The sequence below is a fragment of the Physcomitrium patens genome, chromosome 1 (assembly GCF_059467195.1).
Source record: "Physcomitrium patens ecotype Gransden chromosome 1, ASM5946719v1, whole genome shotgun sequence".
Taxonomy (NCBI): Eukaryota; Viridiplantae; Streptophyta; class Bryopsida; order Funariales; family Funariaceae; genus Physcomitrium; species Physcomitrium patens.
The window spans coordinates 7,846,009-7,858,492 of NC_143410.1; the positions used below are offsets into that span (position 1 = coordinate 7,846,009).

Below are 12,484 nucleotides of genomic sequence, written 5' to 3' on the forward strand. Positions count from 1 at the left end.
AATTCATTGCAATATCAAGACTACTTGTCTTTGTGACAAGTTGGACTATTGTAAGCTTGGATCTTTTCCTATTAGCAAATAACTTAATCCACTTGCTTATCAATTATATCTATGAAAGTCTATGAAGATCCATCTCATATTCTATATATCTCTTGTTGAACCATATAATGAATATCTGAGGAAGAAAACAAATGCCACCTCCTCCTATAAAAATGGATAATAATCAAGAATTTGAAATGAAAAAAATCTTAGATTCAAGGCAGTATTGAAATAAGTTAAAATATCTTGTTTATTGGTGAGGATATAATATTAATGAATGTACACAAGAGCTAGCAAAGAATCTTATAAATACAATAAAAAAGATTGAGGTTTTTTATCAACAACATCTATCAAAATCAAGATGAAGAATATCAAATCTTTGCTATAAAAGAAAGAAGATACAAAGAAGATAGCATTCTACCTTCTATTATTGTTTGGTACTTTTGAGCATTTGTAATGCTAAGAAGTTGAAAATTTAACAATGAGTAGATTCAACTTAAGAGCTATCACTTGCTGACTTATTGAACAAAATATTACAATTATTATAACATTCAAGACAACATAATTAAGATGAAGATCTTCAAGAACAATACATCTTTCCTTGAATAGATGGCAAGATACAACATGTTTTATATCACAAACTTGGAAGAAATTCTTAATATTTAGTGATTTTATTAGAAGTAGGAACAACTCTTGATGGTGTTCGAAATGTTTTATTTGAAAGAAGTTACGAAGTCCTCAAAAATGATCAAATAAGACGGTAGTCTTCCATTCTTAGTATAGGGTACTATTAATAGTTGAGAGGACCTATCAACTATCTTTGAAGAGAACAAAGTTCAGAGTATGTAACAAACATAATTTGTCATATCTTGGATTTTCTCAACATATAATGACCACTCTTCATAGAACTCATTCTTAGAAGAGAGAATAATATCATGGACATACATATTTATTCTAATATTTACTTATATGATTAAATAGAAGTAATTAAAAGCAGATTTATTTTATAATATTTTCTAGAAAAGCATCTTAGAAGCTTTATAGATGTTATTTTGACTTTACATGTGTTTGTAGTTGATTGGTAGGATAGAAACTTGATCAACAAGTTAACCACATGTTGATAGATTGCAAAACAAGCTAACTATGTAGTGTACATATAGAAAACTTGTCTTGTAAGTTAAGTTCTGTGTCTTGTAAAGTCAACATGTTTTAGAGGTCCTATAGGATATTGCCACATACATCCTAGTTAAGAATATATGTAGAGACAAGAGTGAAGCCTTCTTCACTCTTATGAATGCCTTTCTAGTCCTTAATCTTATTTCAAGACTTTCTAATCTTCTTATCTTTGGCAATAGCCATTCTTCTTTAATACTATATCACCTTGAAGTAACTTTTTAGTTCTTTTGAATGACACAATAGTGTATTGAGGATTTTTTTCTTCAAGCTTCATATCCTTAATAGAAAATTGCTATGAGTTGTTATCATGTAGTAAATAATCCCTCTTTATTTATACTATACATATGTTGAATTTGTTAAAGTTGTTAGAAACCATGTTTATTAGAAAAAAAACAACCTAGTTCTCTTAATAAAAGAGGCGGAGTAGAGAGTTTCTTGATATAAATTATTGAATTTTTTTAATATTCAATTATTCTACAATGAAATAGAATAGCTAAGCAATTACTTTTAGCATAGCAAGTCTTATTGTATTCTTTTTAAAGTGTATCTATAATTTAAAATTAAATAAATAAATAAATTAACTAACCAAGCTTTGGAATCTACCTAACTCTGCCAAATCATGCTTCTTCTTTGTTTAAGTCTAAAATATCAACTTTTAAATTCACAAGTTAAGGTTTGATACTAACTAAGATTATTCTTTTGTATTTTAATGTTGTATTATAATTCCATTTCTTATTGCTCTTGAAAAGGCAAGCAATTCTATAATACAACCAAATAACAACAACATTAACAATAGACTAAACATACATCATCTAAAATCAATAACATTAATGTTAATATATGCAAAAAGTAATTACTTGACTTACATTAATATGTAAAAGTTATCATACATGTAAAAAAAATACTAAATAAAAATCAATAGAAGTAAATATAAATAAAATAAATATACATATAATTATAATATTAATATAATTAAAGTTAAATAAAATTATAAGTTAAATTTTAATTTCTAATTGACTTAAAATAAAAATATAAGAATAAAAATAACAAGATAAATAATGAATGAGATGGAATTTATTAACCATTGTTGTGTTCTACTTGAAGACATCAATATGTTTTTATTTTGAAAATTGCCAAAGAATCAAAGTTTTTTTTTTAATTTAAATCATGTATTATATTTCATGTTTTGTATTGGTTGTAAGATTAAATCAAAGTTTTTAAAATGCAATTGATACATGTGATATAATAAAGTTATCTTTTTAAAAAATCAATTCAATATATAGATAGATAGATAGATATAATTCTATCAAGTTTTCTCTAAAAAAAAATATCTGATTTTTCTAATATCAAAGATTTATTTGTTTTATCAACAATATTTAAGAACTTGATTTTTTGAATTTTAAATAAATTGAGAATGTATATCTAATGGTGCAATGTTTACTATGGACTACTATGCTTTGCTAAATAATTAGTAAAATGTAAGTAATTATGTGTAATTTTTATATTAATTACATTTATATACATTTTTTTAGCTTATATTCTCTTTATTTGTCTTTTTATAATTAATGGAAGTTAAAGATTTTTCAAAATTAGTTTGGTCTTATTAATAGCTTTAGAGTTAAAAAAAATCAATTCTACTTTATCCAATTGATTTTGTCATTTTAGCTCATTCTTATTTTAAATAGTTGAAATACATATATAATATATTAGAAACTACATCCTTTAAAAGAGTTAGATTACCAGATGTACTTATTTTTTTTTGACTTTAACTATGTTTGACTAATCCAAACAATAATTTAGGTTACATCTACATCGTGACTTTGCAACAAAAATGATGACTTTTGGTTTATTTAGAACAAAAATTACTCGTGATTTGAAACCAGCAAAGTTAGTTAACACACGTGCCACTCAAAACTCCGATAATAAAAACAATAACAAATTAAGGTTGTGCTTTCGAATCACGCATCACGCCTTTGACGCAGTCTGAAGCATTTCCCCCTCTTCCAAGCACGGCCAGGTCCACGTCATCCCTCTCCCGTTTGAAAATGAATCTTAAAGGATTGGGCACCAAAGGGGAACTGGGCGGGAACGCAGACCAAAGCCGCGAGAAGTTGCTCGGAAGCTCGTGCTCTCCCGCGAGACCCATCGCTGCAAGCGCAACGATGCTCGATGAGCCTACAATAGCAAACCAGCATCGCCTAAGATTGGCTCCGAAGACCACAGGTGCTCCCCAACGATCCTCATTGGTTACATGAGCGATTCACCACTTGCACCCAACTCGAAAAATCGAGATTTTGTTATCCACTGGGAGCTGTTGGCGCTACGGAGGTGCAACAAGCGGACTCGACAGAGAAGCTCAATCACAATCTGCGGTTTCATTCGTAGCCAGCACACTCGTGTTGTGTTCCGTTAAAGTCGATGAGGAGTTTTGCGATCTTGAACCACCAGGCCTGACACACGACCTGGAATCTGACGAAGCCGAGCACCACGCTAGCAGAGATTAGGCGGGAGGAGAAGCCCAAAGAGCGCTGCGACTCGTGTGTCGTGCTCGATAGCTAGCGTTGACGTCGTCGGGGTTAAAGCATTGCGCGTTGTGCATCAAAGCTGGCGAAATCTTCGTCAACTTTTGTGGAGGGTTATAATTGTTGGGCCTGCAATTGTGGATCTGCCGACACTCACATTCGATTCTGGGTGTCCTTGGATGTTGTGCAGGTTCTGGGTGCGAAGCCCGTGACTGGAATCTACTGCTGTCGTCTGGTCGATGTCAATGCGTAACTACCGCCAGCAACATGAAGAAAGGTAACGAATTTTCTACACAAGGGGGTAAATCAGATCGTGTGAAACAATGTGAGCTAGAGAGGCGAGCTAAGGCTGGATCTGTTGATCATTTGCAGTCCTTGGTTCAGGTGAAGGGAGGAACAACAGGTTGAAAGGATGATGCTATGGACAATATTAGTTTGTTAAATCAGGAGCTGGCGCCGGGAGCCACGGTGCAGAGGCGATGGCGTACTAGGAGCCTTGACATGGGTCACGGTAGTAGCTGTAAACAGGGACTGGAATCCTCAGATGGGAGTTTGTGGCAGAATCCGGTGAAGGAAACTGCGATTGATGTGGACCCTTGCAATGTAGCTTCCCGATACAAGTCGTCGACGCTGCCAAATCTCTCCGAGACGCAGATGTACTCGCAGTCGGAATCGGATTTGAGCAAGGACAACTCGGCTATGAGCTCCATGCGGCGATTCTCAGCGGTTGATTCAGACTCATCGAACTCCTCACATCGGGACTTACCCCCATTCTTGACACGACTTCCTTCAAATGGAGATCACCATTACATTGCCCATGCTGCGTCGGAGAATCCTGCATTGTCGTCTGTATCTGGCGGAGGGCTCAGTGCAGCAGTTGGTGGTAGATGCGCTTCGAGGGGCCGTGGCGAAGATACGGGCAGTCTTCGTCATCGCAGAATTACAAGCTCCCATTCTAGCCAGCTGCATTCATTTCGAGATGAGGAACTTGTCACAAAAAGCTCGGCAGTTCCCTGCAGTCATTACAACAGGGCAAAGTCGAGATTCTCCGAGCCGAGGAAGTCAGTAGCTGAGAAGGGGGCTGGGGATGGAAGCATTCGGAAGTCAGGGGTTTTGAGGTCTGGCCAGCTCGGGTCCCAACAGTTGAATTCGGGGAACTTGTGGTCCGGACAATTGCGGTCGCAGAAGCTGAAGTCGGGAATGCTGCCCGGTCTCGGCCGGGTGAGGGAAGAAGAAGACGACCCTTTCAAGGATGTAGACTTGCCTGATCGCCCTAAGTTTCAAAAAAAGAGGTCATGGGTGTGGTTTCTCGAAGTGATTGCATTCTTCATTCTGCTTGCCGGCGTGATATGTAGCAGAGTGCTTTCGCAAGCAAGAAACCTGACCCTGTGGGGGCTTCTCCTCTGGAAATGGATTCTCTTGGCACTCGTGGTTGTTTGCGGTCGCTTGGTTTCGGGATGGGTGACGCGCGCTTTGGTCTGCCTCCTCGAGATTAACTTCTTAGCGCGAAGGCGAGTGCTCTACTTCGTCTATGCATTGCGGCATGGCGTAAGGAATTGCATTTGGTTAGCGTCAGTGCTAATGGCATGGAATTTCATGTTTGACTCAAAAGCGCAGGCATCCAGCAAGAAGCTCGTCTATGTAACCAAGGTATTGCAATGTTTCTTGCTTGCTGCTGTCCTCTTCATCATCAAAGTATTCCTTGTCAAGGTGCTTGCCTCCTCCTTCCACGTCGGAATATACTTCGAGCGCATACGCGACTCGTTGTTCAACCAGCACATCTTGGAAGTTCTCTCCGGCCCCCCTGTGGTCGAACTTGAGAGAATGCGAGACGACGACGAGAAGCTGATGGAGGAAGTGGCAATGCTGAAAGAGGCGGGCGCAATGGCCCCAGGTTTAACAGGGTTGCCTGGTATAAGCGAGGGCAGCGAGACGTCCAGAGGGGAAATAACCTTCAGGCAATCCAGAACTGGCGTTCGTGTAGAGGTTGAACCCGGCTCCGGTATCACCGTCCAACATCTGCACAAGCTGAACCGACAGAATGTGTCAGCTTTTAATATGAAGCGCCTTATCAATATGGTGCGGAGTAAAGGAGTGTCCACCTTTGGCCAGGGGCTTGATGAGAATGCGCAGGAGGATGGCGAAATGGACACAGAGATCAGGAGCGAGTGGCAGGCAATAGCTGTTGCCAAGGAGATTTTTGCCAACGTTGCGAGACCTGACACTTCGTAAGAGCCTCTTTCAATCCTCCTCTTAGTTTACTTTCTGATTGCTACATCCAAACCTCTTCTAACATGTCAGCTTTACGAAATGCGATTGTGAGACGCAGATATATCACCGAAGATGATCTAATGCGGTTCATGCAAGAAGAAGACGCTATACGTGCACTTGCGGTGTTTGAAGGCGCAATGGAGACGGGTATGATCACAAAAATTGCTCTCAAGGCCTGGGTGGTATGTCCTTAACATTCCAAAATTCAAGCTCTGTTGCGTTTTCTTCTACAGGTTGGAGGGTCACTCTCACTGGGATCATGAATTCAGTGCTAACCATTTCCGATTGATTCGTGAATGTCCGTAGGTGAACGTCTACCAAGAGAGGCGCGCTCTTGCATTGTCGCTGAGTGACACCAAGACAGCTGTGAACAAGCTTCACCGCATGATTGACTGTCTTCTATTTGTGATTGTGGTAGTTATCTGGCTTATTATCCTGGACGTTGCTACTAGACAGCTTTTGATATTCGTTTCGTCTCAGTTGCTCTTGGTGGTCTTCATATTCGGCAACACGCTGAAAACTGTCTTCGAGGCCATCGTCTTCGTCTTCGTCTACCACCCATTCGATGTCGGCGACCGCTGCGTCATTGACGGAACCATGGTACAGCTTGAAAGTTTGCTTAGCTATGAAATAGTGATTGTTAGTTTTATCAGCTCGGCTCACAATTTTTGGTTATGCTTTTTTAGTATTTAGTTTATATCTTTTATCTAAGTGGGAAAGTGATTATTCTTGTGGCAGTATGTGGTAGAGGAGATGAACATCTTGACGACTGTATTTCTGGGAGATTTCGGTGCCAAGGTCTGGTACCCCAACTCCGTCCTTGCCATCAAACCCATAACAAATTACTACCGAAGTCCAGATATGACTGATATGTTTGAATTCTACATTGCGGCAACTACCCCGGCCGAAAGAATTGGGCGTCTGAAGGAGGCCATTGGCAGGTACGAACTTAATCTCTGCTGGGTTATTTTCCACACGCTCAAGTTCAAATTGTTTAATGAAGTTTGCTACTACTCACATCCAGCTTATCATGTTATTGTTTACTATATCAACATCTTGATTCAGTAGCATTCAATTTGATAAGCTGGTGTGCTTCGACAGGTATATCTCAAGCCAGTCTCTACACTGGAAAGAGACTTTCACGCTCAATTGTATGGATTGCTCACCTGAGACTAGAAGGTTGAAGCTAGTTCTGGGGTTGACGCACACAATGAACTATCAGAACTTTGGAGAGAAGACGTCTCGACGCTCTGAGCTAATGCTTGAAATGAAGAGGCTATTCGAGGATCTTCAAGTTGATTATCATCTTCCTCCTCAGGAAGTGCAACTTAAGTCTGTTGATGGTTCTTCGATCAACCTCAGCAGGCAACTCTAAACAGTTCAAGAAGGCACGAGGGTGATGCGTCGATGATGCATTAAATTTGGGTCCCTGTGAGTGCTTTCTTTAGGTGAATGTTAGGCGCATTCTTTGGATAAGGAAAGGTCAACTTATTGGCTAACAAATGGATATTTACACGGAGGTCCTCAGGAGGGGTCCACATTGTAGACCCAGAGCTTCTGATGCGTACTACAGATTGTTAGGCGCGTATTCTAGTTTTAGGACTTCCTTCTGTTAAAGCTGCAAAATCCTCAAACAACAGGGGATATTTATACAGATCAGTGTATGCAGGCTGATAGGTGACATGTGCAGGTTGGTAAATTGCCACCCAGTGTCATCAGTTTCTACCTGTTCCACTGCGGCATGGCTGATTGTAGCCAGATTTTTCGGAAAGAAGAGAAATAAGACATACCGATATGGACTTCAAGCTTCAAGTGGGTCCTACGAACAATGGATGTCAGGGACTCGAAATCTCTTCCTAAAGAGCACTGCCAAACCTTCTCTAGCAGTTATGGTTTATGTGCAGATTGGATGCTTACACTAATAAAAATTATCTCTTAAATGACATCCCCCACTAAAGTAAGAAAACAGCCTTTGATGCTTTCAAGAATCCCATCTACTTCGAACTTCATGGATATGATTTCAACAAAAAATGAAAAAAAAAAAGTATGGATGTGGTTTCTGTCTTTGCTGGTACGGTTTAATTTTTGAAGGATTCGTAGTTTTTTTTTTTTTTTTTTTTTTTTTTTTGCGTAAGTATAAAAATATTGAAATTAATTCATTTTTCTTGAAATGAACGATAAGTCAACGACTGTGAATTTATTTGCTGTGCAAGGTGAAACTATTCTTGTAATTCGTGTAGAAATTCACACTTTATCTCCATATTACATTGACATTTGTTCTCTTATGCATTTATTCTTTAGCATTGTGTACCATTTTTTAACACTTTGTAACTAAAGTTTTGTGGTTCGTTAAAGATGAAACAAATATCTTGTAAAGTCTTGAATGTTAGGTTTCTAATATCATGTATTTGAAGGATATCCAACCTGGAATGATTGCTATGGTTTGAATATGAAAATATTTGTTGCTATTAGAGCAGGAATGAATTTATTGTGAGTTCAAGCAAAGTTTTTGTGAGAAGAAGAATTTGCATCAAGAACCTCATATCAGCTTGTTCAACAAATCTCCATTAAAGGTGTCTTCACAAAGTCAGATAATAAATCTGAAGAGTCTGTTCACATGAGTCTTCAAACCATAGATGATCAGTCTCTACCTTTGCAAATGAAAGTATCAAAAAATTGTGGATGCACGTTTCTTCTCACAAAAATTATGTCATAATAACTTTTATTATTAACATTAAATTTAGAATTCTAGTAATCAATTTTGAAAGCTTATTAATGTTTTGTACATGATTTAGGTGTAAAGAAATTAAGAACTTGAATTACGAAATTTTCATACTTTAAGAAAAAGATATTATTCTAGTTATCATCAGGTTTAAATCATTTGGATCCCCCAAAAATTCTTGAACCAGCTCTAGTGCCACTTTCAGTATTTCAATGTGTCCAAGTATGTGTCAACAACTTAAAAACCATAGCCGAATAATTTTATGAAAACCTTGGTTGATTGTACCCCATTTTAAACCTTCATTATATGTGTCTACTTTATATTCTCACATCCTTTGTAATTTCAATTGATATTTATTCTTAACCTCTTCAAGTATTTCCCCAGCTAATTATTCACTGGGAGCAAATCACAAACGCGATTCACATGAAACTATGAAATGTACTTGTTAAGTGATTTATTAAGGTGCAGTGACTTAACTACACATATTTTACATCTCGATTGAACGTTAATGGATTAAAAAAATGTCATGACCAATTTCAGTCCATTTCTAGTCGCTGGATGCAGAAGTGGTGGTGACCTGGTGGGTTGGCACTGCTGTTGCTCTTTCACCCTCTTCGGCAACAGCAATAGGCTTCACTGCTAGCTCACCCACAAGCATTTCCTGTGAACTGGTGGGTCATTGTGATTTAGCATGGTGTCTGCTTACTGAAAGGGACAAATATAGTTGTGCACGAATCCAGGAACGTGGAGGGACGTTTTTTCCTCTTCCACAATGCAAGTTGGTAACTAGAACCACTTGCAACAGATGTCCAGACAACAATTTGAAAGAGCAAATAGAACAATTTCATAGGTCGGCTACATTGAAGATGGACATGTGTTTATAGCTGAAAAAATTTCAGCATGTTGGTAAGGTCAAAACTGTCTTTTCATTTCAGATTCAGTGGTGGTGGTAGTCCCCACTCCGACAGGTTTCGACTCATAGCTGAATATCCCTCCAGTATAGGGACATATTGTTGTCAACCTCTAAGCCGTTCGCTTGTTGACGAAATCAGATGCACGTGGTAAAAATTCCGTTTCGATGGGGTTTCATGAACTACACACCTCACTAAATACAACACAAAACAGGATCTGATCGTCTGGTCACAAACTTGTTCTGCCGCCTTTGGTGGAAACCTATACTGGAAATAAATCACATCTCGAACTTTGTTCTATTCCATGTGAACCCCAACTGTAATGGGGCTGGCCATCTCATAAAATGATAGCGTTTCATTCTAAATCAGACCCTAAAAATCTCGCACAAACTACTATCTCAACGGTGTTGCGTTCTATAAGGTATGAGCACCTCCGTTGAGGTGGTATATGACCTCGCACACCCACTGCATAAATTATCCAAAGAAGATGGTACAATACGAAAATTTGGAGTATAAATCAATTCCAACGGTGAGTACACTTCCTGAGAAATTGAAGTTGCATATTATGAGGAAACCACCACGACAGGACACTTCGAACGTAGAACTTGGTCTCTATTCACGTTGTCCATAGGAGCCGGGAGGTTGGCTGCTTTGAACAATGATGCGAGCCCAGCGTGTCCAGGCCCTTGGGATCGTCTAGCTTTCAGCACTGGAGGCTGCCAATCGCCATTAACAACAATTCCCGTTACATTACCTGGCATTAGCTGTTTCAGGTTCCCTCTTTGTGAAAACTCCGCTGATTTCTGTAGATTCGCAGTCCTGTTGGTGCCCTTGCGTGGCGGAGAATTAACATTTGAAACCCTTGTACCTCTGACAAAATTAGGCAAAGTATCACCGATCGTCCGCTCGTAGGTAGAAAACCACTTAGATATCATGTATTCAGGTTTCCGCCATGGTGGCAAGTGCATCCCTCGCTCCTTCAACGACGACTTAACCGCACCAGTCATGAAGTTGACAATCCAGAGAAGCCGGTTCACCCTGCCAACGAAAATAGTCGGTAAAATTCGCACAAGGGTGTCATATTCAGCAGTTGGACGAGCTATCTCGAATTGGGCTTTGAAATCAATATCTACTATAATCCTCTCGCTGTTTTTCACGGCTGTAGAGCCTTCAAAATCGACGTCAACGTATTCGTATTCACCACCCGGATGTTCTCCCGAGTGATCCCACCTGCACTTGCAAATTCCGGCCTTATAACCAGCCTGGCGCAGGTGTCTCATGACCTGGTCGGTAGAAAGAGACGATGCTCCCTCGCCGTCTTTGGCAGCGACAACCGCCTTGGTTACCTCTTCATGCAAAATTCGCTCCCTAATGTTGTCACGGTGCAGAGTTTCAGAAAGCTCTCTAACAAGAGTAGACTCGATACCTTCGTCACCGCTGCTGGACCATGATGACCCATGGTATCGCGACCGGCCATACACAGATTTCTGATCAACTCCCTCTTCCAAAAATTCGTCAACCATGGCGGCCAAACACACAGAGCTGGGCTCAAATTGCTTCTCATTTCTAGCACGCTTATCATCGAACATGTCAAACGTGGACTCCAGATCACCCACATCACCCAGAAGCAACATTCTGTTCTTCGTAAGATTAGCCCTAGTCACACATCCGACAGCCTGCAAATCCGTCTGGCGACGACCCTTCTTAGACGGTGACATCCGGACCTGCGTGAGAAGCGAACCTAAGCCTCGCTCCTCTTTCCCTCGCGTCAAGACCTGGAGGCTCGAGCTCCCAATCTTTGACGATACCCCGAAGGACTTCATCGTCAGTAGTCTCGGCATCTTTGCTGCCTCGAGAACGGCCTCTCAAAAGTCTAAAACCCTGCTAATCTCTTAGAACACTTACCTTTCTGCTTGTGGAGACTTCCACCAACGTTATCGACCATAGTCACCGCCCACTGCACCCACCATGGTTCCCCTCAGCACAGCTTGCTGAGCTCAATCAAACCACTGTACACGAGCCGTCAGGAGCCCGAAACTAAATGCCCAGACACAGAGCTCTAGACAAGAGCATCAAACTAGCCGTTCCTGAATGCAACAGCTCTATGCTAAACTCCGGCAGCAGGCGGAAGAAACCGTTGGAGCTCGCGAGGATCTTGCAACGAAAGCATACTCACTCACTATCAGCAATAATATTGCTGTTGTCATCGAAGAGCGTAACACAGCTCCCTCCCCGCAGGCCGCGTCTAAAAGTGCAGCGGACACAGGAGCGGAAGCCTACCAAACGAGACTCCTTGCTGGCCTAAAGCGCAAGCTGCGGACGGGTGCATCGCACTTCCACGAAGCCGCACTATCCACATGGCAACCACGGCGCGTCCTTCGCAACGATCGGCTCCGGCGTGAATGACATTTACTTGTGAGACGCGATCGCGGTGTTGGCAGGGGGTAATTGCCGCTCCGGGTTATGGCGTCATCGACTTGGACTTGTGTGTCACACGTTGTGGATGAAAACTCACTTCATCCATGAGGTATATATACACATATAGATATATATATATATATATATATTTGTGGCACAAACACGAACATGTGTTGGATTAACCTGAGAAGAACAACATTTCATGTATTGAAATATGTTGTGGAATCCATTAGTTTTGCAAAGCTTAGAGCATTGAGATATGAAGTACATGCTCACTATGAAGGTTTTCGTTGTTTAATAACTCAAGTGGTATATGCATAACTATGACATTGTGAGTAAAACTTGGGCTCCATTTAACTGATATACCTTTTTCTAAATTCCATAATGCTATTGGTCATTAAAAATACATTATATTATTTATAGAT

General features: G+C 40.1%; 2 protein-coding genes across 3 annotated transcripts; one reads left to right on the forward strand and one right to left on the reverse strand.

Annotated features, from left to right (window-relative positions):
* The first annotated feature begins 3,509 nt into the window (after positions 1–3,509).
* LOC112288572 (mechanosensitive ion channel protein 10) lies at positions 3,510–7,951 on the forward strand. Of its 2 annotated transcripts, none has more exons than XM_024532879.3 (6): positions 3,510–4,014; positions 4,122–5,965; positions 6,067–6,190; positions 6,315–6,608; positions 6,747–6,949; positions 7,110–7,951. In XM_024532879.3, exons 2-6 carry the CDS (start codon positions 4,158–4,160, stop codon positions 7,381–7,383), a joined length of 2,703 nt encoding a protein of 900 aa, XP_024388647.1. In that variant the 5' UTR covers positions 3,510–4,014; positions 4,122–4,157; the 3' UTR covers positions 7,384–7,951. The 2 variants fall into 2 exon arrangements, with proteins under 2 accessions (XP_024388647.1, XP_024388637.1); XM_024532869.3 differs by having other exon boundaries at positions 3,610–4,014; positions 4,110–5,965.
* Positions 7,952–9,607: 1,656 nt separating this feature from the next.
* On the reverse strand, positions 9,608–11,921 carry LOC149989853 (uncharacterized). Its single transcript, XM_090249197.1, has one exon. It carries the CDS (start codon positions 11,480–11,482, stop codon positions 10,205–10,207), a length of 1,278 nt encoding a protein of 425 aa, XP_090105323.1. The 5' UTR covers positions 11,483–11,921; the 3' UTR covers positions 9,608–10,204.
* Between the last annotated feature and the right edge of the window lie 563 nt (positions 11,922–12,484).